The sequence below is a fragment of the Scyliorhinus canicula genome, chromosome 20, assembly GCF_902713615.1.
Source record: "Scyliorhinus canicula chromosome 20, sScyCan1.1, whole genome shotgun sequence".
Taxonomy (NCBI): Eukaryota; Metazoa; Chordata; class Chondrichthyes; order Carcharhiniformes; family Scyliorhinidae; genus Scyliorhinus; species Scyliorhinus canicula.
Genome location: NC_052165.1, coordinates 62,614,207 through 62,641,490, shown reverse-complemented (window position 1 = coordinate 62,641,490; position 27,284 = coordinate 62,614,207). Strand labels below are relative to the sequence as shown.

The 27,284-nt window shown below is 45.0% G+C and overlaps 1 protein-coding gene across 4 annotated transcripts in view; it reads right to left on the bottom strand.

Annotated features, from left to right (window-relative positions):
* Positions 1-27,284, bottom strand: part of ptprz1a (protein tyrosine phosphatase receptor type Z1a) — a 256,830-nt gene that overhangs the window by 105,695 nt on the left and 123,851 nt on the right. For all 4 annotated transcript variants that reach the window (XM_038781321.1, XM_038781324.1, XM_038781322.1 and 1 more), the window contains exons 3-8: positions 24,378-24,557; positions 23,938-24,086; positions 18,814-18,909; positions 16,599-16,665; positions 14,361-14,518; positions 6,957-7,107 (exon numbers count right to left, since the gene is read on the bottom strand). In XM_038781321.1, coding sequence (XP_038637249.1) covers positions 6,957-7,107; positions 14,361-14,518; positions 16,599-16,665; positions 18,814-18,909; positions 23,938-24,086; positions 24,378-24,557 — 801 coding nt within the window. The remainder of the gene's footprint in view (positions 1-6,956; positions 7,108-14,360; positions 14,519-16,598; positions 16,666-18,813; positions 18,910-23,937; positions 24,087-24,377; positions 24,558-27,284) is intronic.

Here is a 27,284-nt window from a genome sequence, read left to right as displayed (position 1 = left end):
TCCACGACAGCAAAACTGGCGCCGCACCTGGACCTATTCACCTATTGTTTAGGGGCTAGCACCGGTGCCAAGTGGAACACAATAGATTCCAATGAGAAATATTGCCAGATTCGCCAGGTCCGGGGCTGACAAGCTGCCGCCACATATACACATTACACTCCCCACATACAGCATCCCAGCCAACAAGACAGCGGTGATGAGTGTGGCTCCAAGATTCACTGATGCCGAGCTAGAGATGCTCCTGGGGACGGTGGAGGAGAGGCGGTTGACCCTGTACCCTGGCAAGAAGGCTGCCAGCTGCTGCCATTTGCCGTGTCTGGGCGCAGGTGGCAGAGACGGTCAGCACTGTCAGCAACACTGTCCGGACCAGCCAGCAGTGCTGGAAAAAACTGCTCAACCTCCTTAGGGCGGCTAGGGTGAGTAGGCAGCACTGCGGCCTAGCACTAACCCTGATTCCACACACCCGTAACCATAACCTCTCCCCACAACCCAGAAGTTGGCTGAACCACCATCCTGCACCACATGCCGGTCCCAATACCGCTGAGGCCACCAGCTATCCACCCCCCGGGCCGCATGCATCGGGCTGTCTAACACTGTCATTTTCTGTTTGCGCCCCACCCCAGTTCTCCCCCCCCCCCCCCATCCCCCTTCTCCCCCCCCCCCCTCCCCCGGTACGTGCGTTCCGGAGCACATTGGTGCCGCTGTCGAGGTGACGGAGAATTGCCCACCACGATTTTGCCGTCAGAACCTATTCTCCGCCCAGTCGCGTTTCCCAAATTTCGGCATCAGCCAAAGGAGAATCCCACCCAGTGTCATGAATCATATATAACCCCATGGCCACAACCATCTAGAAGGACAAGGGCAGCAATGGGTGGGGACACCACCACCTGCAAGTGGTCCTCCAAATCACCCACTATCCTGGCTTGGAAATACATCACAGTTCCGTCACTGTCACTGGGTCAAAATCCTGGAACTCCCTTCCTAACAGCACTGTGGGTGTATCTGCACCACATGGACTGCAGCAGTCTAAGGAGCGAGCTCACCACAACTTGAATGAACTTTAAAAAATAACATTAGATGATCAGTGGACTGAGATATCAGAAGGCTAAAGCTACATGCGGATCCAATTATCAGCAAACATCGACACTTACAGGAACGGAGGAGAGACATTGGGAAAACATAGAGGTGAAATCTCTGGGCTACCAAATGCTTTACAATCACCGAACTGTTTTTTTGAAATGTCTTCATTGTTCCAAAGTAGGAAATGTGGTTGTCAATGCACAGCAAGCTTCCACAAAAGGATGATCAGATAATCTGATTGATTGTGGTTGTTGAGGGATAGAATATGGTTAGAGCACCATAGCAACTCTCCCTTAATACAGCAGCGTGGAATCTTTTACACTCACTGGGTGTGGGATCTGATGACCAGGAGTCGCCGATGCAACTGGGTGTGTGTGGGAAAGGGGTGTTGGATGGCAAGGGATATGGGTGGCGGTATGGAGGATCTCGGGTGGAAGACACTGCTGGTTGTTAGTCTCACACCTTCTCCAATTCATTACAGATATTATATGGAATGGATGATATCTTGGACCTCGCGGAAACTGCAGTTGGCAGAGAAGGCAGCAGCAGCAGTGTCGACAGAGTCGAGGCAGTGGCCCATGTGCAGGTACCCACCCCACACCCTGAGGACCCGGTCATCCATCAGACCGGGGATAGGCTCAGAGAGGGAGGCTGTTAATGGTCCAAGGTGCACAGGTGTTGCTGGTCTTTCGAACAGAAGACAGACAGCATGTACAACAGGGAGCTCCACCTCAACAGGGGGATGGTGCGGCACCACATAGAGGAGGAGGATACCGCAGCCCTGAATGTTTGTGCCTCAGGTTCATTCCAGACTAAAATGCAAACTTGTGTGGCATCTCACAAGCTAAAGCCCACAAGTGTATCCATGAGGTCACGAGTGCCCCGTTTGCCCGGGCAGTGAACTATATAAACTTTGATATGGACCAGGCTCAATAGTATGCCCAGGCAGCAGGATTCTCAGTTATTGCCGGGATGCCTCAGGTCCAGGGAGTAATAAATGGCACACATGTTGCCTTGTGTGCACTGGGCCATCAGGGCTCGCCCTACATCAACAGGAAGGGGTTCCACTCCCTGAACGTCCAGCTCTTGTGCAACCACCACCTAAAGATCATGCACGTATGGGCACGTCTGTGCACGAGTCCCAGGGAGTGTGCATGACAGCTACACCCTAAGGTGGTGAGCCAGCTACACACTGGGGCCAGTGCCAAACCACTCGTACAGCCTGGTGGAGGTTGTTGATCTTCTTACGGCACTGGGTGCCGGTCCTCCTGGTGTCGCTCCCTGAGTTAACGGCTGCTGCCACTTCCTCCCAGGCGGCACTGGCTGCCCTGTGGCTGACCCTCCGAGCTCTTCGGGGGAACGCGGCATACAATCTGGTCTTGACCACGTCCAACAATCTGGCCAGGTCGGCTTCCCCGAATTGTGGGCCTGGTCTCCTCGATGACATAGCTGCGAGCTGTGTGGGGTTTGCTCTGCGGGATCGGTTTACTTGCACCTCCCCCTTGTTTGTGGAGAACTGCTGGGCAGCGAATCAGCTGGCCATACCATAGTTTCAGCGTGAAGCATCAGCCCTGTCATCATGGAAGACCATGTCCACTGAATCACGGCCTTATGTTGGGAGATGCATGTCAGGATCCTGCGGAATTCCTTTCTAAAAACATTTACAATACCCAATTCTTCTTTTCCCTCAATTAAGGGCCACTTTAGAGTGGCCAGACTACCTACCCTACACATCCTTTAGGTTTTGGGGATGAGACCCATGCAGACACAGAGAGAATGTGCAAACTCTACACGGACACTGACTAAGGGCCAGGATCGACCCCGGACTCCGTGCCATGAGGCAGCAGTGCTAACCACTGAGCCACAATGCCGTCTTGATCCCTGCGGAATTACTGATGTGCACACATGTTCTGAAATTTCCTAGGAAGTTTAAGCTTCCAATGAGTTGACTTGCACTGCCTGGGACTCTCCCCAAAGTCTCCAACACTGAGCTCAATGTCGGTATCTGGGCCAAATACATACTGACCCTGGAAATGTTACGCTGGTTAATACCTGGTATTAATGATTAGCAAGAATAACTGAACATGAGAGCCCTGCCGACCCAATTAACCCCCTACACCACCTAACTAACTCCTTGACTAAACCTGACTATCTGCTCACTGTCTGAAAGACTTAAAACGCAGCTAATAACAATCGCTCCTGTTGGGAAAGGGGTGTTTCCTGTCTTCATCCATCTTTTCTTGTGTTCGATGATCTTCCATGATGATAGGGCTGATGCTTCAGCTGGAATCGCGAAGCCCGACTGAAAAATCAGCAGGGGTTTAGACTGCAGGAATCTTTGTGGTTGTGTCAATATGCGCAGCATCAACGCTGTAGGGAAAGTCCAGGCCCTTAAGTCTAACTTTTTAATGAAATTGTCCACAACCTAGTCTCAGAATATTATGCAGCAGTTTATTCATTTCTGTATTTGTCAGATGCCAAACATGCATTCCTTGAAATCTTGTGCTGTAGGTTCTGTGTTTGCAATTCAGATTTATTAGTCTTGAGAAAGTCGCTTTGTCTTTTGTTTGATCTTACTGTCCTGCGTGCTTGAACATTGGTGAAAACAGAGGTATGGCACAGTTCTATTAATCTGACTATTGCAGTCCGAGACCCATGTGACATTCCCACATGTACTCAATTCTGGGAAAACCATCAAATTATTCAAACATGTTTTCCTCACCATGTTGACAAGATCGGCTCATTCGGATGCAGGTGTGGGTAGTGTGTCAGGGACAGTAGTGCTTAGACAGAGTAACCAAGATCTCATCAGTCCCAGTGTGTCTTGTGTTCCGGTCTACTGCACACTCTATCTGGTATTTGCTCTGTTAGCGCTTGTGATGGATTGAACAACTTTTGAACTTGAAGCAAGTCAAGGGATATTGGATGAAAAATTAGTTGAGATAAGTTATCCGCCATGGCTGTCTCATCTCTGAATGGTTTCCAGACACATTCCAGTTCAGTATTGAGGGAGTGCTGCACTACCAGTGGTGCCATCTTTCAGATGAGATATTAAATTGAAGTCCTAACTACCCTTTCAGGCGCGTGGAAAAGATTCTATGGTTCTACAGCAGGGGCAGCAGGGTAGCATGGTGGTTAGCATAAATGCTTCACAGCTCCAGGGTCCCAGGTTCGATTCCCGGCTGGGTCACTGTCTGTGTGGAGTCTGCACGTCCTCCCCCTGTGTGCATGGGTTTCCTCCGGGTGCTCCGGTTTCCTCCCACAGTCCAAAGATGTGCGGGTTAGGTGGATTGGCCATGCTAAATTGCCCATAGTGTCCTAATAAAAGTAAGGTTACGGGGGGGGGGGGGGGGTTGTTGGGTTACGGGTATAGGATTGGCCATGCTAAATTGCCCATAGTGTCCTAATAAAAGTAAGGTTAAGGGGGGGGGGTTGTTGGGTTACGGGTATAGGGTGGATACGTGGGTTTGAGTAGGGTGATCATGGCTCGGCACAACATTGAGGGCCAAAGGGCCTGTTCTGTGTTGTACTGTTCTATATCTACTTAGAACAGGAGGGGAGGTTTGACCGGTATTCTGGCCAATATTGATATCTGACCATCGCTGAATCAAATGTTTTTTATAAAATCCCTACAGTGCAGAAAGAGGCTATTTAGCCCATTAAGTTTGCACCAATCCTTTGAAAGACCACGCTACACTCTCATTGCGATTGTGTGCACAATTGGCAGCCAAATTTCCTATATTATTACAGTAACTACGTGTCAAAAGTATATCATTGGCTGTAAAGCACATTGGCCCATTATCAGGTCATAAAAGGCACTATCTTTCAGCTCTTTCATTAAAAGAGACAGCTACAAAAGTTTTATTTAGCCTAATCACAGTGCAGCTAATAATAATTGTAATGAACTCCAATTTTCTTTATTGGTTGGCCAATTGGAGTATGAGCTCCCTCAATGATAGCTCATTGAGGGGGCCCATATAAGCACCTGTGTAGGCTTTGTGAGCCAGTCTTAAATTGACTGGACTGCTAGCAGCACTATTTGTAGCTGCTCCTGTAATATCGTTATTGTAAATAAATATTGGTGTGGTGACGGAACTCCTGCCTCCCGTGGATTACTATAGTGGCGACGAGGATGGGATTCGACCCCACGCGTGCATAGCACAATGGATTAGCAATTGAAAAGCTCAGGGCCTCATTTGCAATACATGGACTTCCAGAGGTATTGGTGTCGGACAACGGAGCGGCATTCACAAGTGGGGAATTTGGAAAATTCCTGAAGGAAAACGGAGTCCGTCACATCAAAACGGCCCCTTACCATCCAGCGACCAACGGCCTGGCAGAGAGAGCGGTCCAGACACTTAAAGCGGGACACAAGAAGCAGCCGGCAGCGTCAAAGGACACAAAGCTCTCCCGCTAGCTGTTTGATTACAGGACCACACCGCATTCCACAACCTGCATACCACCAGCTGAACTCTTAATGGGAAGGTGGCTTCGAACGAGGCTGAGTCTCCTTTTCCCAAATTTAATGGGGAAAGTGGAGAAACAACAGGAGGCCCAACGCAGGGGGCATGATAGTAGTCGGCAGCAGAGACATTTCCAGGTGGGGGCACCGGTTTGGGTCAAGAATTATGGGAATGGACCAACGTGGGTCAAAGGCACGGTAGAGTCCCAAACAGGGCCCATATCCTATGAAGTTTCAATAGGAGGTAAGGTGCTGAAGAAACACCTAGACCAAATAAGGGCAGCGGAACCACACCTGGAGGCAGGCGAAGCAGGACCGCCTCAAGCTGGGATAGCCCAGACGGAAAGGATACCCACACCCCAGCCCCAAGCAATTTCTCCAGACCCCGTCATCCAGTCGTCAGAGTTGGAGATGGACACGTTCGACGAGGCCGCCGCGACACCTCTCCCCAAGGAGGAGGAAGAACAACTTCTAAGGAGGTCGTCAAGTAAAAGACGGGCACCTATAAGGTGCACCCCGCCCACTTCGGAGAACGACCCGGCGGACGACACAGAGGTGACAGACCCAGACATGAGGAGCAGGAAGCTCAGAGGAATGCCAGCTGGCAGGAATTTTTCGGACCTTGGGGGGGAGGGGTGTAATGAACTCCAATTGGCTTTATTGGTTGGCCAATTGGAGTATGAGCTCCCTCAATGATAGCTCATTGAGGGGGCCCATTTAAGCACCTGTGTAGGCTTTGTGTCTTAAATTGACTGGACTGCTAGCAGCACTATTTGTAGCTGCTCCTGTAATATCATTATTGTAAATAAATATTGGTGTGGTGACAGAACTCCTGCCTCCCGTGGGTTACTACAATAATAATAATCACTTATTGTCACAGGTAGGCTTCAATGAAGTTACTGTGAACAGCCCCTGGTCACCACATTCCGGCGCCTGTTCGGGGAGGCTAGGTACGGGAATTGAACCCGCGCTGCTGGCCTTGTTCTGCATTAATAATAATAATAAACGCTTATTGTCACAAGTAGGCTTCAATGAAGTTACTGTGAAGAGCCCCGAGTGGCCACATTCTGGCCCTTGTTCGGGGAGGCCGGTACGAGAATTGAACCCACGCTACTGGCATTGTTCTGCATTACAAGCCACTGTGTTAAACCAGCCCCTATGATTAGAGTTAATGTCTGTTGATTAACACTGTTGGTTCAACAAGCTGCAGTTTCATGGTTAATTCCTACAGGGCTTGTGAGTATACTTGGCCTACCTGAAATCATGGAAAGTGCTAAACAAATGCACATTCTTTCTTTATCTTATGTAAGGAGTCCACATCACTGTATCTCTAGTGCAGCATTTAGAGAATTAGAATAAGCACAGCAAACCTAACTGCAACATCGTTGCAAAAACGCAACTGTTTTCAACTTACCTGGCTCGTGAATCTCTTCTGTGCCTGAGTATGAGGAAAAGATCTGCCCAACAAATTGGTACTGCTGCTCCCTGTAGTTGTTCTGTAGATAATCTATCAACATGACGTAGCCGGACTGTTGCATGGTCAGCACCTCACAGAATATCTCCAGCTGGATCAAAGCACAAGTGTGTCAGAAACTCTTTCAGTGCATGGACATGTTTGCTGGCAGAGCGGTGAAGATGGCAGCTTCTCAAAGGTGAAAGAGATATTTGCTTGAAAATTATTAAAGTTTAATCGATCCTCCCCTGACATCTACAGACTCATACTTTTCTACTGGGGTAATTGGACATGGATCAAAGTCAGGAATATTGCCCCCCCCCCCCCCCCCCCCCCAGCCCAACCACACTCCAGTTGATTGTAGTGGCCCATTTCAACAGGAACTGGTGATTGAATATGGGACCTTCTGGTCTATATGGCACCAAATTGAAATTTAATCAGAATATATTTAAGGGGATCTTGCAACTTGTTTTGTCATTTAATTTTGGGAGAATGAGTCAGTGCCTGGTTAAGGTACCAGGAGAGGAGCCCATTTAGAATTAAGTCCATTGAAACAAACCCATTAAGGATTTGTGTGATGAAATTTCCAGGTTCATTTTGTTAGCTTTTTTTAATCGTTGCAATAATTGCTATTGGTAACTTGGTAATACAGAGAATAACGGAGGTCTGGGAATATGTTGAGACATTAATCCATCTGAGGAATTGGGATATTGCTGTGAAACTAAAAGATAAAAATTATAATCTGCGGAACCTTTGATTAGACGACAAACTAATTTCCCTTTGGGAAACAGATATAATTTACCTTCTTACAATTAATTTGATCCATGCTGTCGTAACTCACCAAGGTCAAACAATAGTGCAGTCGTTACTTCAAGTTCTCAAAAATAATTGGCAGCTTATCACTGGCAATTTTAAACTGTGGTTACTGTACTTGTTCAAGCCTCCAGGTCTTGTTCACGATTTCAGCTTGGATGAGCTGATTCTCACCTCACACTGCTGTCTGGGAGCAGTTAACACGGAGTTCACCACAATACAGTAGAACTCAGCACCAAACCTGCTCTCACGTCTGATTAAAATAAAGGAGGTATCACATGGCTACACATGGGGGCTGAAATATTGGCCTGGAACCAACAAGGCACCAGCGCATCTAAAGCTGCACAATAATAATGGTTAAAGCCCTATCAGAGGTTTTGCTTCATGCAGTTGATTGGGAAAGATTATTCTCTAGACAGCTTCCGGTGAAGAATGTTAAATTGATGATATGTCAGAATCTGTGAATTGGGTGTAGTATTTATATTCATAACGATCACTGGATGAGTAATCCAGAGACTCACGCTCATGCCCTGGGGACCTCAAATCCAACCATGGCAGATGTTGAAATCTGAATTCAATTTGAAAAAATCTGGAATTAAAAGTCTAATGATGACCATGAAACCATTACCGATTGTCATAAAAAATCAATCTGGTTCACTCATATCCTTTGTCACCCTTACCTAGTGTGGCCGACATGTGATTTCAGAACCACATTAATGTGGTTTATTCTTAAATGCCCTCAGTTCATGGGCAATTGGGGATGGCCCAGCCAGCGATACCCCCATCCCATGAACAAGTAAAACAGTATTGAAAAATAAAGGTCCCATCCCCTATGAATAACATAGCACTATTATTCCGTGACAGGAACAACAGGAGTGCCCCATGTCTCACCTTCTCTATCTCAGCATACTCTTGTTAAACGAAAACATTCAATTATGAACATGGGCAAGATTTTTGTCTGGTGTTGAAGGTAGGCATGGGGTCAGGAAGAACAAAAAAGCTTGCTGGCAACAATTTCAAACTTGCATTGCTTCCCGATCCTGAGCTATTTTTGTTCAGCCGTTTTGCTGGTCAAGAAGGCATTGGGTTGTGACCTTGCGTGCACCTCTTCTGAAGTCAGGGTCTCCATTGTGAGCCTTTAGAGGGATTTTGAATTTCCCCCTTCTTATGCATTTTGTGTGCTGGTATAGGTTTCCAAAGCCCTAGAAAAACCCCACCTTGTTGGAGAGTTTGTGACCACTAGGAGAACATTCTGGCAGGTAAGTGTTTAATGTTTCCAAAACTTTAAATGCCACTATTTGTTGCTGTATTGTAATGTAGATGTGTTTGAACTGCAATAGTTCAGAATTGGACTCTGTCCTGCAAAGGTAAGTCATCAGCCTGGTTTAAGTAATCAGATGCATTGGAGTACTTGGGGAAAAAATCACTCAAAACTGTAGAAATATGCAGTGGGAAAACTCCTGTTGTGTTTTGGACTGTAATTTAAATGTCAAGTGATCATTATCTTTGAGAGGAGGTGTGGGAAGTATTAGGGGTGTGAAGGGACATGGGGTAGAGGAGGTGGATGGGGATGTGTGAGGTTGACATGACAACGAAGATTGGAAAATAAATATTCCAGGGTACACAGTGTTTTGAAAAGGCAGACAGGATAGTAAGGGGATGACATAGGGACAGTAGCAAGGAATGATCATGGCTAAGAAGATCATTATGTTGAGATTGTATGGTTGGGGATTAAGAATAGCAAGAGTCAGAAAATGCTGGTGGTGTAGTTACAGATCCCCTAACAATACTGCATTAAAAATAAATTATTTGAGCATAATTATTTGAGCTTAAATTAGTGATCATAATTCATACAACATAGAAAAATACAGCACAGAACAGGCCCTTCGGCCCACGATGTTGTGCCGAACTTTTGTCCTGGATTAAGAACAAATTAATCTACACCACATCATTCTACCATAATCCATGTACCTATCCAATAGCTGCTTGAAGGTCCCTAATGTTTCCGACTCAACTACTTCCACAGGCAGTGCATTCCATCCCCCCACTACTCTCTGGGTAAAGAACCTACCTCTGACATCCCCCCTATATCTTCCACCATTCACCTTAAATTCAAGTTCCCTTGTAATGGTTTGTTCCACCCGAGGAAATAGTCTCTGACTGTCTACTCTATCTATTCCCCTGATCATCTTATAAACCTCTATCAAGTTGCCCCTCATCCTTCTCCGTTCTAATGAGAAAAGGCCTAGCACCCTCAACCTTTCTTCGTAAAACCTACTCTCCATTTCAGGCAACATCCTGGTAAATCTCCTTTTCACCTTTTCCAAAGCTTCCACATCCTTCCTAAAATGAGGCAACCAGAACTGCACATAGTACTCCAAAATGTGGCCTTACCAAGGTTTTGTACAGCTGCATCATCACCTCACGGCTCTTAAATTCAATCCCTCTGCTAATGAACGCTAGCACACCATGGGCCTTCTTCACAGCTCTATCTACTTGAGTGGCAGCTTTCAAAGATCCATGAACATAGACCCCAGGATCTCTCTGCTCCTCCACATTGCCAAGAACCCTACTGTTAACCCTGTATTCTGCATTCATATTTGTCCTTCCAAAATGGACAACCTCACACTTTTCAGGGTTAAACTCCATCTGCCACCTCTCAGCCCAGCTCTGCATCCTATCTATGTCTCTTTGCAGCCGACAACAGCCCTCCTCACTATCCACAACTCCACCAATCTTTGTATCGTCGGCAAATTTACTGACCCACCCTTCAATTCCCTCATCCAAGTCATTAATAAAAATCACAAACAGCAGAGGACCCAGAACTGATCCCTGCGGTACACCACTGGTAACTGGGCTCCAGGCTGAATATTTGCCATCCACCACCACTCTCTGACTTCAGTTAGCCAGTTCGTTATCCAACTGGCCAAATTTCCCACTATCCCATGCCTACTTACTTTCTGCATATGCCTACCATGGGGAACCTTATCAAATGCCTTGCTAAAATCCATGCACACCACATCCACTGCTTTACCTTCATCCACGTGCTTGGTCACCTCCTCAAAGAATTCAATAAGACTTGTGAGGCAAGACCTACCTCTCACAAATCCGTGCTGACTATCCCTGATCAAGCAGTGTCTTTCCAGATGCTCAGAAATCCTATCCCTCAGTACCCAGTCCATTACTTTACCTACCACCAAAGTAAGACTAACTGGCCTGTAATTCCCAGGGTTATCCCTATTCCCTTTTATGAACAGGGGCACGACATTCGCCCTCTCCAATCCCCTGGTACCACCCCTGCTGACAGTGAGGATGAAAAGATCATTGCCAACGGCTCTGCAATTTCATCTCTTGCTTCCCATAGAATCCTTGGATATACCCCGTCAGACCCGGGGAACCTGTCTATCCTCAAGTTTTTCAAAATGCCCAAAATATTTTCCTTCCTAACAAGTATCTCCTCGAGCATACCAGTCTGTTTCACACCTTTCCAACAATATGGCCTCTCTCATTCGTAAATACTGAAGAAAGGTACTCAGTCAAGACCTCTCCAATCTCCCGCTACTGTCCTTAATCGGACCCACCCTCATTCTAGTCATTCTCATATTTCTCACATCTGTGTAAAAGGCCTTGGGGTTTTTCTTGATTCTACCCACCAAAGATTTTTCTTGCCCTCTCTTAGCTCTGTCCTTCCCTGACTATATTCCCAAATTATGCACTTCAATTCTTGTCTGACAACATCGTATTTACCCTTCTCCCAATTGTAAATCTAGCCCTGTTGCACGCACCTATCCTTCTCCATTACTAAAGTGAAAGTCACAGAATTGTGGTCACTATCTCCAAAATGCTCCCCCACTAACAAATCTATGACTTGCCCTGGTTCATTACCAAGTGCCAAATCCAATATGGCCTCCCCTCTGGTCGTACAATCTACATACTGTGTTAGAAAAGCTTCCTGGACACACGCACAAATACCACCCCATCCAAACTATTTGATCTGAAGAGTTTCCACTCAATATTTGGGAAGTTGAAGTCACCCATGACTACTACCCTGTGACTTCTGCACCTTTCCAAAATCTGTTTCCCAATCTGTTCCTCCACATCTCTGCTGCTATTGGGGGGCCTATAGAAAACTCCCAACAAGGTGACTGCTCCTTTCCTATTTCTGACTTCAACCCATACTACCTCAGTAGGCAGATTCTCCTCGAACTGCCTTTCTGCAGCTGTTATACTATCTCTAATTAATAATGCCCCCCCCCCCCTTCCCCTTCCACCTCTTTTACCACCCTCCCAAATCTTATTGAAACATCTATAACCAGGAACTTCCAACAACCATTTCTGCCCCTCTTCTATCCAAGTTTCTGTGATGGCCACCACATCGTAGTCCCAAGTACTGATCCATGCCTTAAGTTCACCCACCTTATTCCAGTTTCTGTGATGGCCACCACATCGTAGTCCCAAGTACTGATCCATGCCTTAAGTTCACCCACCTTATTCCCGATGCTTTTGGCGTTGAAGTATACACACTTCAACCCATCTCCGTGCCTGCAAGTACTTTCCTTTGTCAATGTTACCTTCCCCACTGCCTCACTACACGCTTTGACGTCCTGAACATCGGCTACCTTAGTTGCTGGACTACAAGTCCGGTTCCCATTCCCTGCAAAATTTGTTTAAACCCTCCTGAAGAGTACTAGAAAACCTCCCTCCCAGGATATTGGTGGTTCGGATGCAACCCGTCCTGCTTGTACAGGTCCCACCTTCCCCAGAATGCGCTCCAGTTATCCAAATCCCTGAAGTCCTCCCTCCTTCAGTTGAATTTCATGTGACATTTCAAAGGAACACACTCCAATCACAAACAAGAATCTTAAACTTAACAAGGTTGATTTATCTTGAACCTAATTTAAGCAAAGACAATTACGTAGGTGTGAGGGAGAACTGGGTAAGTAGATTAAAATGCTTAAAATAAACAGTGGGAAACAGGTAAAGAAACAATTAAAAATGCTCAAAATACATTTCATTGTAAAATAAAACTCAGCAAGAAAGATCTACGTATTGCTTACTCAGGAAATTAAGTTAGCATTAGATTAGAATACGAGTATTGTAAGGTCCAGAAAGGAGTCCACACAGAGCCATACAGGTTGAGTTAAAGGTGAAAGGTTTAATGCAACAGAACAAGAGTACAGAGCAGGTTCTCTACTACAGGAGCCAGCTTACAGTCCATGGCCCTCCGGTTTTATACAGGATGTAAATTCCCTGCCCTCCATGGAGGAAAGTGTGTATTCCCCATAATAATATAAATCCCCCAGTCTCATAATTGTCCCATGACTGCTTAAGGTTTCATTTGTGTCTCATGACTTGCTTCACCCCAGGTTATGACAAAGAGGTTTAAAGTTTCAAATATAGGCAGCAATCCTGAGGATTTGGATTGTTTTAGAAACCAGTAAAGAGCCACCAAAAAGCTGATAAAAAAATTAAAAAGAATATGAATAAACTAACCAGGAATAATAAAAACAGATTGTAAGAACTTTTACAAGTATAGATATACATATATTTTATATATATTTATACATACTTCGAATAAGTTCTTACAACATTATACATATATGTATATAAAGGAAGAGAGTAGCTAAAGTAACTGTTGGTCACTCGGAAGCAGAGACCAGAGAAATTATTATGGGGAATCAGGAAATGGCAGAGACATCAAACACATATTTTGTGTCTATTCTTCTGGTAGAAGAAAGAAGTTGCATTCCAGATACTGAAGCTAAACTGGATGCTAAAAAGAATGAAAAAGTTAATATCAGCAGAAAAAAAATAGCACTGTAGAAACTTAAGTGACTAAAAGCTGACAAATCCAGAGGACTTGATGGGCTACTCTAAACTGGCGAGATAGTGGAGGCTCTGGATAAGATATTCCAAAATTCTTGAGATTCTGGAGCATTCCCAGCAGTTTGGAAGTGTCACTGCTATTCAAGAAATAATGGAGAAAGAAAATAGGGAACTACAGACCAGATAGCTTGAGAGTAGTAATCAGGAAAGAGTTGGAGTATTATTAAGGTGAATTTAACAATGCACTTCAAATATAATAGTGTGATCAGACAAGGTCAACATGGTTTTTCAAAAGGGAAATAGTGTTTGACAAAGAGTTTTTTGAACAGGTAACTAGTAGGGTAGTTCTAGATGCTGACTCAGCAATTATTCTGCCGCATGAATCTGCCCCACACAATGCTCTGAAATTGGCTTGAATGGTAATTTGTGGATTGGGAATATGGAGCAGGGCTCTGCAGTTACAGCTGATTAAATTTACATGTGAAATCTCAGTTTGCTGAACAACTTTGTACCAATTTTGCAGCAATTTCCTCATCTAAATTGTGGAAGGCATCAAAAGGGTGAGGAAACATATTTTTGGAAAGTAAGGGTTTGCATTCCCTCTTCTCTTGCTGGTAGTATATAACAGATTATTATTTCTGTCACATCCTCTGACTTTTCTGTATGGCGTACGCAAGTCACACGGTTTCTAAACTACAACAAACCTTGAAAAGTAATTGAATTTACCTGATTTTCAGAAATGGAAACTGTTTCTTTGAACACAATCCATTGGACGTTTTCAGTACAGGGAGGAGTCGTGAGGGAACCATTGTAACTATAATATTTGTCTGTGGAGTTTGGAAGAAGGTTCAATAAAACAAATGGCTCCATTGTAGCCCGCTTTCCTAAAACAATGAAAAATCTTGGATGAAAATCTATTAAGGGAGAGAACAATCACCGTTTTAACGGACAAGTATCAGCACCAATGCTGATTGAATGAGCAGATTTCCATTCAACGGAATGAATTAATCCAAGGAATACAAGAGATAATTTTGACTTTTGCAGTAATTAATTTAGGCAGCACAGTAGCATTGTGGATAGCACAATCGCTTCACAGCTCCAGGGTCCCAGGTTCAATTCCGGCTTGGGTCACTGTCTGTGCGGAGTCTGCACATCCTCCCAGTATGTGCGGGGTTTCCTCTGGGTGCTCCGGTTTCCTCCCACAGTCCAAAGATGTGCAGGTGAGGTGGATTGGCCATGATAAATTGCCTTTAGTGTCCAAAATTGCCCTTAGTGTTGGGTGGGGTTACTGGGTTATGGGGATAGGGTGGAGGTGTTGACCTTGGGTAGGGTGCTCTTTCCAAGAGCTGGTGCAGACTCGATGGGCCGAATGGCCTCCTTCTGCACTGTAAATTCTATGATCTATAATGTAAGCTTAGAGCCTTCTAAAAAAAAAAATCTCACAATTTTTCTCCAATGGATTTAACTAGCATGCATATGGCACCACCACATAAAGTCAAAATGACTCCCAGTTTTACAAATTGGCGGCCAGGCGAGTTCAATTTCCCATGACTTCTCTTTCACTGGCTTTGAGTTTACCTTGTGAGGTAAACAGTTGCAAGCACTCAGTGTGCTTACCTTTAATTCTGCTCTTCACTGTTGAACTGAAAGCATTTCAAATGAACTGAGTTGCAGGTGCACATATTCAGATTCACATTCATTATCCCACTGTATGACTTCAAGACTTCAGCCTATTAATTTGTGGTAAATAAGAAATGGAACTGAAAAGATGAGACAATTATTTGTGGCGTGAACCCTGTAGTGTAAAAATGTGCTTCTGTGGCACATAGGTTAAAGATCCCAAAGTTGCTTGTGTATTGTTTATTTTGGATTCCAGGACACTGTCTGTGAGCCGATTCACTGCAATGCCTGAAAATGACAGCAAACCTTATCCAAGCAGCGACAGAAAAACCAGACCGACAATAAAAAAAACATGGCAGAGCTGGTGCAAATGTCTGTGGACGTCCCAACAACAAAATTCAGGCCAGGTAAAGGGCCAGCCGGAAGGAAAGGCATCTTGCTTTTCAAAGTTTGTTTTTAAACTAACGAGCCTTGTTACACAGATGGAATGGCTGAGTTTGGCTGGATATATCTGGGCTGCCTCTCACCGTCCCCAATGAATGGAGCTCTGGAGTTCATGTCGAGTGGTAAAGCCCCGTATGTGGTGCTTTGCACCTGACTACCGCATGCTAAAGAGTTACCTTTTCATTAACTCGTTAAACTCCAGCGGAGTCCAGGCTGGAGGCCACGGTCAGGCACGATCCCAAAGTAACTGCCAGGATTGTATCCCAAGGATTTTCATCATCCAAAACATTTTTAACAATGTTCATTCACTCGATGTATGTTTCCTGTATTTTCTTCCTTTTTTTAAAAAAAGGGTTAGAATTCCTACAGTGCAGAAGGAGGCCATTCGGCCCATCGAGTCTGCACCCAACCTCTGACAGAGCACTCCACCCAAACCCACTTCACTGCACTATCCTAATAACCCCTTATCCTAAGCTGCACATGCCTGAACACGAAAGGGCAATTTAGCCTGGCCTATCCGTCTAACCCGCACATCTTTGAACTGTGGGAGGAAACCGGAGCACCCAGAGGAAACTCACGCAGACAAGAGGAGAATGGGAAAACTCCACACAGACAGTCACCAGAGGCTGGAATTGAACCTAGGTCCCTGGTGCTGTGAGGTAGCAATGCTAACCACTGTGCAACAGTTGTAGACATATCGGTTAGCATTTGTTCATTATATACAGTGGAAGTTTATTTCCCATTTTTAACATTATTTCACAATCCTGTGATTGTGATTCTGTATAATAACAACAAAATAAAAGTCTTATTGCACAATTGATATTCTCAGGCCTTTTCACATCTTGCTGCCCAGGTCAGCTGGCATAGTTCCCTTCATCATCATTTATTTACAGAACTTACCATATCGGCTAACTGATTCCACACCACTTATGACATTATCATAATCCATATTGTTCTCCAGTCCAATCTGTAAAATATCAGACATATTTTAACAATGGTTGAGTGTTTTAATTCACCCCATTTTAATAGCATGATGTACATTTGTAATGAAGCATATATATGGAAGATATTAAAGAGGCCCTACCTTCAGTGTTTGTCATTGTTTCATTGTGTCATTAAAGTATATGGCACAGTGACACAACACATTCAACAATCACATCACTTCTTCAACAATCACATCACTTCTTCAACAATCATATCACTTTTGTGCTTTGTAAACATGATTTTAAAAATAAAGCCCGTACACAAAGCTTTTCTCGTGCCAGGATCGAAACTTCATGAAAACTCACTGAAGTGTCTGCCTATTTTGATATCCAGATGTTTGCAAAATCATAGGTACAATGAACTTTTGTTTCAATAACTGGGAAGCGTTTACAAGTCCTGGGCATGAGCTTAGTGTGATAGGAGTATGCATTCGGAATTTAATGCTACGGTCCTGTCACTCTGAAGGGGAATCTGTCTTGTAACTCCAGGAACTCTCCTTTTCGGACAGCAATGTATGACGGGTGGCAGTGCACTGTTACTGTCACTAACAATTACAACACGATGGTGACAAATCATACTTTTTATATATGATTTGAATGCATTTCTCTAAACAGTCTCATTGAGAACTAATTGGTCTCAATGGTCAGGATTCATTGGTCAGGATGGCCGAGTGGTCTAAGGCACCAGACAAGTGTGTTTCCTTGCCATTTTTAAGCCTGGTGATTTCTGGTCCCTTTTTCGGGGCACGGGTTCAAATCCCGCTCCTGCCATTTCCCTTTTGGGGCGGCACGTTGGCATAGTGGTTAGCACTGCTGCCGCACAGCGCCCGGGACCCAAGTTCAATTCCAGCCTCTGATGACTGTCTGTGAAGTTTGCACTTTTTCCCCGTGTCTGCGTGGGTTTCCTCCCACAGTCCAAAGATGTGCAGATTAGGTGGGTTGGCCATGCTAAATTGCCCCTTGGTGTCCAAAAGGTTAAGTGGTGTTGCGGGGATAGGGCAGGGGTGTGGGCGCTCTATTCAAGATATGGTGCAGACTCGATGGGAGAATGGCCTCCATCTGCACTGTAGAGATTCTATGACTCGAATTGTAAATAAATTCACTGTGATCTGGCAGGTATTTGATGTCAGCGCAAAGTTGGCCAAACATTTAAAAGGTGGAAATCTGTTGCATTAGATCTGCATCTACTTTTCTGATTGACTGTGGACATTCTCCCCCCCCCCCCCCCCCCCCCCCCCCCCCCCCACAAAAAATCGGGAAATGTGCAATATATTGTTCAATTCTGAATTCACTTGAAACGGAAAACATATTGGCCAATCCGCTTTTGGCATTTACAGCATTCAGGTTAAAAGAGTTAAAGGCATTTCAGCTCCTCCAAACAAAAACGAATCCATTGACCCCTTCTTTCGTTCTATTTTTTAAAAAATTGAGAATCCTTATTCTTAAGATATAAAGTGCAGAGTTGAAAGAGGACAGAGGAAGATATCAACAAATAATAACCACGCCATTCCACACTTGGACTTCAGAAACCTGTCAAATGTGGAAACAGAAAATAATTGGGAATTAGGGAACTGAACATTGAAGTAAAGTGTGTGACAGTGTCGATCTGTTCCCTAAAACATGGGGCGGAATATTACACCAGCGGGATTTTATGGTCCCGACAAAATAAGTTGACTTTTGAACCCTCGCTGCGATTGGGCCATAAAAGTCCGCTCATGAAATTACACAGCAGACACTGGTACCAATTTTCAGCTCCAAATTAGGGTGTGAAGTTGGTGCAAATGTATAGAATGCATGCCTGTGAGCAAACCTTTTTTTTGTTTAGACAAAGAATAAATATAGGTATATTTTAATATGGAGTCGAGATCGCAGGGGGGAATTGGAAATTTTCTTCCCATTTGCCGGTACTCTCGACGTGTGCTTACAATGGGAAAGGGAGTGGACATTTATATAATTTCCCATGTGGTATTGGCTCACTTGCACCTTAATTAAATAATTGGCAATACCATTAGAGAAATGGGGCAGATCTGAAGAATATTAGCCTTTAACCAGACCACAACATGTTTCGTAGCTTTCCTCAGGAAGGATCACTGATTTTTCTTCAAGTCGTTACTGCACTCAAACTTAATTACCTCAAATAAGACAGACAGGGCCTTCAGACTGCCTTCCCCTTGCACTGCATCCTCAAAACTTTCAAAAAGATCTGAATCAAAGCAGAAGATCTGCATCTGAAAACACATTGACAGAAAAAAATTACTACTCTCATTGTCTGCATGTGGAACAAACATTAGTTACAGTTTAATGCAACAAAGGATGCAACATGTATTTAGTTAGTTTCACAGTTTATAGACAATTCTATTGCATTGTATGTTATTGCTATATAAATACACTTGTTTTGTATATAGCAATTTTAGATGAATGATAAAAACAAGAATATTGTGTGTATAGTGGAAACAAATGTATAGTGAAATCAAACGTTTTATTGCATCGGGGACCAGGATTAGAATTTAGCTCAGGTCAGAACATTAAAGATTCTTAGCATTAAAGATTCTTTTCCATCTGCCGCAAGTGAGGGGCTAAACTAAAATGGATTTATGCAATTCAACAGCAAAGTCCCAGGGAGCAGAAGGCTACAGCACAAAACTAACAATATTTTCAACACCAAATTGGCTATCCAACAAAATAAAGAAGCCTGAAATCAATGGGCAGGATGGGACTGAGAAAATATTCCCTGAAAATGAAAATGAAGCCAAATCATAAAACACGATAGATGCTTATTGACATTTGGCTTTGGGAAACTGAAGAAGAGATTCCAGATGTAATGGAAAGAAAGATTGGACTCTGGATATCTGTTGAAATCTAATTTATCAAAATTGAGTTTAGTAAAATGAATTTTGCCTTAAACCAGGTCAAATTTGGACATGTTTAAGAAAGCAGCAGTGACCTGCAGGGCGAAATTCTCCCCCCCCACGACGGGTGGGAGAATAGCGGGAGGGCCTTCCCGACTTTTTTGACGCCCTCCCGCTATTCTCCCCCCCCCCCGCCGAAATCCCGACAAGAATCGCTGCCGCCGTTTTTTTACGGCCGGCAGCGATTCTCAGCTGTTAGAAGGGCCGAAGTCCCAGCCCTTTACGACCTTTTTACGAACGGCAAACACACCTGGTCCTGCCGTTCGTAAAAACGTTGTGACAAACTCGCAAAAAATAACCATGGCACCGATTGGCACGGCAGTACCACGGCCGTGCCAAGGGTGCCATGGGCCCGTGATCGGTGGGCACCGATCGCGGGCAGCGGGCCCGATGCCCGCGCACTATTTGTCCTTCCGCCGCCCCGCAGTATCAATACGCGGGGCGGCTGAGGGGCAACCCGGCCCGCGCATGCGCGGGTTTCGCGCAAAAACGCGATGACGTCACCCGCGCATGCGCGGGTGGAGTCTTCCCACCTGCGCATGCGCGGCTGACGTCATATGACGCGTCAGCCGGCGCTAACTCCGGCAAGCGGGCTTAACGATTTTCGTTAAGCCCGACTTGTCGGAGCCTCCGACGTCGGGCTGCTAGCCCCGACGGGGGACCAGAATCGGTCCCGTTTTGGGAGAATTTCGCCCGCAATTCCTTGCATTCCCCATGCTGGGGCTCATCAGCTTAGCCCAATAGACCTGGATTCAATTTTTGTTGAACCAGTAAAGTGGGTTTCATACACACTGGTGATAAGGGTTGTGTTTCGTTTCTCAGAAATAACTAAATAAATTTCTGGCTGTAATTACGCTACAACAGGGGACGAGGGCGATTTATCCAAGGTTGATTGGGAGAAATATTGATTTGCCCTCTAAGGGGACAAATAGACTGGAGGCAGAAAAAGTGGCTGATATCAACTAAAGGAATGTTCATCTAAAATTGGTACATAGAACAGCAAGGTATCCACAGTTAATATACTGAATAAATCCATGTTGTCATCTTCCTAACTCAGGTAACATCATAAACTGTGAAGTGAACTTTCATTCGGTTATTGTTTTTGTATTTTTAATTTTACAATTGATTTATGTGTTATTCATATAGCTGTGACAGCAACCTCAAACAGGACAAAGATAAGACAAGGTGCTTCACTAAAGAACAAGCGATTGACTACAATGGGCAAGAAATGTAGAAAATAGTAGGAGTCAGCAGAATAGCTAAATACTTTGGAGCAGAAGGCAATGGTCCTAAACAGGAAAAGATTATTGAGGAGCAGAGGCCGGAGAGTTTGGAGAGGGGCAGGAAGTAGCTGGGAATTAGAGTCCACGATGGAGCCAATGACATAAGAAGAAATACATTTGGGGACCCTCAAAAAAGGGAATTTCAGCAATTCAAATATCTATTAAGCAGCGAGATCTCAAGAGTTACTGAAGGATTGCCAGTGATGTCACATGCCACCCTGTGCAAGAAAAATTAGATAAGGGAGTTAGATGTATGGCTGCAGTTATGGTAAAGGAGAGAAGGGTTAAGATTCCGAGGGAATTGGGACCACTTCTGGAGCAGTTTTGGCACAGTTAGGATATCGGCGGGGCGCGATTCTCCGCAAATGCGGCGAGTCGTAAAGGCTGCCGTGAAACTGGCCGTGTTTCACGGCAGCCTCCGCGCCCCCTCCCGGGACCCGATTCTCCCCCCCGGGAGGGGCTAGCAGCACGGCCCCGTGAAGCACAGCATCGCGGGCTTAGCGACCGTCGCTAAGCCCTCGCGCCAAGCGTCACGGCGGCTGACGCGCACGGTGACGTCAGCCGTGCATGCACGGATGATGTCATCATGCAGATGCGTCAAACCCGCGCATGCGCGGGCCGTAATGCCCCTCAGCCGCCCCACGGACTGATCCTGCGGGGTGGCGGAGGAACAAATAGTGCGCGGGTATCGGACCCGCTGCCCACGATCGGTGCCCACCGATCGCAGGCCCATGCCACCCTTGGCACGGCCATGGTGCGGCCGTGCCAATCGGTGCCATGGTTGTCCGGGACGGCACTTTGCGGCCGTTTTCACGAACAGTGAGAGCAGGTGCGATTGCGTTCGTGAAAACGGCCGTAAAGGCCTGGGAACTCGGCCAATCGGCCTGGGGAGAATCGCTGTTCGCCGTAAAAAACGGCGAGCAGCGATTCGTGTCGTGGGGCGGCCGTGGAGGGGGGGGGAGAATAGCGGGAGGGCGGGAAAAATATCGGGAAGGCCCTCCCGCTATTCTCCGACCCGTCGTGGGCAGCGGAGAATCGTGCCCCGGCGCGGGGCTTTACCCGATTAAAACTGGGACCATTGTGCTCGCTGAGAGAATGCCAAATATTGTGGAGGCAGAGCGAAACAAATACGCCAAGGGAAGAGAAAAACAGGATGAGGTAAAGGAGAAGAAATCAAAGATACTAGGGGTTTAAGAAAGATAAAAGAAAGAGGAGAGATTAAAATGAACACGATTGCTGAACAGCCAGAGGCTGGTTTTGACTTGCATGCAATGTAAATAAAATTGGTAAGGTACAGGCGCAAGCTTCTATGGAAAGCAGCTACATTATAGCACTGATTAATGGGGCTTAACCTAGGGTGGGACAATAAGCTGAAACTTCCTGGTTACAAAATACTGAGGAGGAGTAGTGTAGAAAAGGGTGGCAGCGTTAAAAGATCCCATTTCAGCATGAGGAAATAGAGATCACATGGGACTGCAAAAGCTGAATCAATTTGGCTAAAGTGAACAAGTAAGAAGGGGGCCATTGGGATATTAGAGACTGTCAGACAGCAGAAAGAAGATAGCAGAGATAAGTAGACAAATAGCAAGACAATCGAGGCATAATTGATATTTTAGTTATCTAAAGGTTAAGCAAAATATGTAGCAAAGAAGGTCGGACTTCCTACAACGTGTCCAGGACTGCGTCTAGATCAGTGGTTCTCACTGTGATTCGTGAACACCTGGCGGTCCTCAGAAACCTTCCAGCGGTAAACGATGCAGAGGCAATCTTGCAGCAGTTAGGGCAACTGGTGCCATGGTGAAGAGCAAGCCTGTGAATGGTGACTAGAGATACCCTCTGCTCCCTGTGAGTTATTGCCCTCCCTTGCTCCTTTAGTCTCTCTTCATGCTCTGCTTCCCAAAGCTCCTACTCTCTCTTTGCTCCCCTAAATGCTTCATTGCTCCTCCCTCTGTTGGTTGTGCTTCCCCAGTGCTTTCTGCATTGCCCTGCTTTCCTCCTTTCCTCCCAAGGGTAGACAGACTCTGCGGTAAGAGGTAGGGACCCACTGGTTGTAAAGCATTACTAGATGCCATAAGGGTGTCTAAAGTTTCCTTATCTGTGGAAGATTATGCTTGCCTTTGAGGCGATACAGTGAAGATCATAGAATCATAGAATTTACTGTGCAAAAGAAGGCCATTCGACCCATCGGGTCTGCACCGGCGCTTGGAAAGAGCACCCTACCAAAGCCCACACGTCCACCCTATCCCCGTAACCCAGTAACCCCACCCCACCTTTTTTGGACACTAAGGGCAGTTTATCATGGCCAATCCACCTAACCTGCACATCTTTGGACTGTGGGAGGAAACCGGAGCACCTGGAGGAAACCCACTCAGACACTGGGAGAATGTGCAGACTCCGCACAGGCAGTGACCCAAGCCGGGAATCAAACCTGGGACCCTGGAGATGTGAAGCAACTGTGCTAACCACTGTGCTACCATGCTGCCCCCCCCCCCCTCCCCCAAGATTTACTGTGCTGATTCCTCAGATGAGAAAGCTGTCCTGTGATAAGAGGTTAAGTAGAATGGGTCTATATTTCTTGCAATTTGGAAGAAGAAGTGATGATCTCATTGAAAATTAGAAGATTCGGAGGGGGCTTGGCAGGGTAAATGCTGGGGGCTGTTTTCCCTGGTGAGAATATTGGGGCAAGGTCTCAGGATAAGCGGTTGACCACTGCAGACTGGGATGAATGTACGTTCAGAGGATTGTGGATCTTTGAAATTCTCTACCCCAGCTCAGTGATTGAGTATATTCAAGGACCGGGATAGAAAGCCTTTTGGACTGGAGAGGGAATTGGGCAGGACAGCAGAATCAAGGTCAAAGATCAGCTATGATCTTATTTAAGGGTGGAGCAGGTTTGAATGGCTGTTATTTTTTTATGTTTGTAGGTTAAGGTGCCACACAAATTAAAAATCTTTTATTTCTTTCAACAAATGGTAAAATTCAAATGCAATGGGGATGCGTTAGTCTCCCCCTGTAATCATTGCAGGTAAGCCTTAGTCTAATACTAAATATAAAAGCAAATCACCTCCAAAGGAAATTTTTGCCCATCTATGGTATGTTCTGATCCATCCGATGCGTTACACTTGCCCCAATGGAACATTATCTTGCCTGCTTTGTATCTGGACTTCATGCCTCCACCACTGATGTAATATTCATCTGTCAAGTTAATTTCCACTGGAGATCAAGAAGGAAAGAGGGTTGCCATTAGATATCCTGCTACAAATGTATTGGATATGTTCTTAAAACAGACATCAGAAGAAACGATTCATTCAGAGCTAATTGGCACGCATTTCAGTCGTGAGGCCCTTCTAAGGAAATGGAAATAGGAAGAAGTAAAATCCATCTTTATTCTAATTGCACTGTGATAAATCTGCCCTAAACATAGGGGAAAATGCCTTGAAATGTAGCAGTGATATTTTACGTGGAAATAATACATTGCATTGAAACAGAAAACGAATCAAGTACCTGTTTTCCCATTATTGTGAATGACTGTACTTCTGCTGGATTCATGTTCCCAGCCTTCAAACAGCAGCTTCCGAAAATTCATGTTTACTTGAGTAAAACCATCATCTATATTGATGGGAGATTGTCTTGGACCAGAGCAACTCGGGTATTTCTTCGCCCAGTTCTGTTCATTTAAGTAACCTGAAGAAAAACATCAAAATGTCAGCACGTTCGTCGATGATTTCGGCTAGCTGGTTTAAAATACTGTATTTTGAAAGTGGTGACCTGGTTTTGGCAAGGATATCAAGCATTATCTTAGCTACAGCAAGATAATCCAGAATAAAGATGGCAGATGGTAATAACAGCTGACAAATGTTATGAGGATCAAAGGATGCTAACTACTTCAGAAATCAGATATGCATTCACTATTTAGAACCACAACATTGTGTTAGAACCACAGCCACAGACATTGTTTACTTTGTGTAATCTTAAAATTAAGGTCACTTAACTCACCTGACACCAAAAGTGATAACATTGGATTGAGCATTTGCAACCGCCAGTCATTACTTCCCATTGCCTCATTGGTAGGCAAGTGGGTTAGGTTAAAATGGCCTCTGCTCATGGGTAATAGTCTCTTTGGTGCCAAGTATTGATTTGGAGCACTGTAGGCTCCTCAGTTTGGCTTGGTGAGTTTCAAGCGTGAGGCAAGCCGATTGATACCAAATAGAGCTACTGCAATGATGGGGTTTGAGATTAAACGTTAAAGACAATCAACTATATATATTTTTTAATAATTCATGGCATATGGGTGGATATCAATGACAAGCCCAGCATTTATTCCCATCCCTAATTGTCCTCGAGAAGGAAGTGGTGAGCCACCTTTACGAACCGCTGAACGCAACACCCACGGTGCTGTAAGGAAAGGTGTTCCAGATATTTAACTCAACATTTGGCCTGCTGGTTTGCACATCTCAAACCTAGTTTCAGTACCTCAGCATCAGTCATTATGTTTATGGGTCAGACCCTGCAAGAGTTTTAAAGGCAGAGGGAGACAGATAGTTATGCGAGAATCGATTATGAAACAAGAACACAACATCAGTCACAACTGAAGGGTAGTTATTTGGTTGGAACTGCTCGTTTTTTCCAGGGAAGTCAAAAGAAACACAAAGGTTTACCAGAACACTGAGTTGGGTCATATGTACAATAATACATTTTGGCAAAGCACATTGGAACAAATGATCATGAATAGGCCTGTAAGTAAATTGTCATAATATCCACTCATGTATATCATGAGATGAAGACTGGCAGTGATTGACACACAGGATAACCAATGAACACACACAACACAGAACAACCAATCAACAGACAGGACACCACTACTATAAAGCCCACGGGGCATTAAGGCTCTCCCTCTCTCACAGGATGCCAGGGAGATGGGCACAGTGCACAGGCCAATGAACATCATCACCATGTGCTAGAGAGCTAGTCTGGTCATGCCATTGGATATTATCAGTTAGGTTAATAGAGTGTCAACCCACAGCAGATTATGTATAGCAATCAACAGGTTCAATAAACGGTGTTGGACCATCTCCTGTATCAGAAGCCTGTTTCTAGTTTCACTGCATCCAGTTGCAGTCGATGTTGGACCAACAGAGATAACACATCATAAATGAGGGAGATTCCTGCCATACGTTCAAATAATGTGATTCAGTTACCATGTACAAAGGTGGAACTTCTTGACACAGTGGCCGAAATTCTCCAGCCGTTGGGATTCTCTTTTCCGACTGGCATCGAACCCCAACCTATATGTTTACCTGTGACTTGGAGTGGCTTCAACGGGAAATCCCATTGACAAGTGGCAGGAATAGAGAATCCCGCCACCAGCAAATGGTGCACCACCAAGAAAAATGCGGTAGGGTTAGCACGATGGCGCAGGGTTAGCACTGCTGCCTCACGGCGCCGAGGTCCCAGGTTCAATCCCGGGTCACTGTCCGTGTGGAGTTTGCACATTCTCCCCGTGTTTGCGTGGGTTTTGCCCCCACAACGCAAAGATGTGCAGGGTAGGTGGATTGGACACGCTAAATTGCCCTTTAATTGGAAAAAATAAATTGGGCACTCTAATTTTATTTTAAAAAAAGAAAAACACGGTTAGTTAGGGAAATCAAGAATCCAGCCCAATAGGTTGTTTTCACATTATCCTAGAATAAAAATCAGTTGGTTAACTTCACTTGAGTGTCTGTGCCTTGACTGAAATAATCCCCACTGTGTCTTTCAAGCTGACAAAGCTGTGGTGCTGTGGCTTGATGTAGCAGTTAGCTGCAGTAAAACATATGCCCATGACTGAGTATTACTGTTTATGTATAAAATGTCCTTCATTCAGGCATGGGGCAATTAATTTAATAAATAAGCACCCTTCAGAATCTTGTTTGCAAAAAAGACTCAAGATATATTTTTGCACTAATCGGATTCTGGCATATCAAAGCTAAATTGTTGACCAGCCTGTAACTTCCACTTCTTAGGCTCTGTGTTCATGACTGATACAAAGAGTGGTTTAAGTTTGAACCTCTCTTCCAAAAACACTGAATGATGTTCGATCAATCGTTAATTTTAAACAGTGATTGAGAGATAGTTGTTAACCAAAGATTTCAAGGGATATGAGGTAAAGGTGCGTAAGTCACAGATCAGCTATGATCTCCTGAATGGCAGCAGTGCAGGTTTAATGAGATAAACTACACACTCCTGTCCAATGCTGCTATGAATGCCTTCTCGCTTTCCACTATGAGATATGTTTGAGAGGCACAGCCCCACGTTACGAGGCCCAACCATCTTCAGCAGCTTCATTAATGACCTTTTCTGTATTATGAGGTCAGAAGTGGGGACGTTTGCTGATCTTCACACAATGTTCAGCACTATTCGTAGCACCTCTGA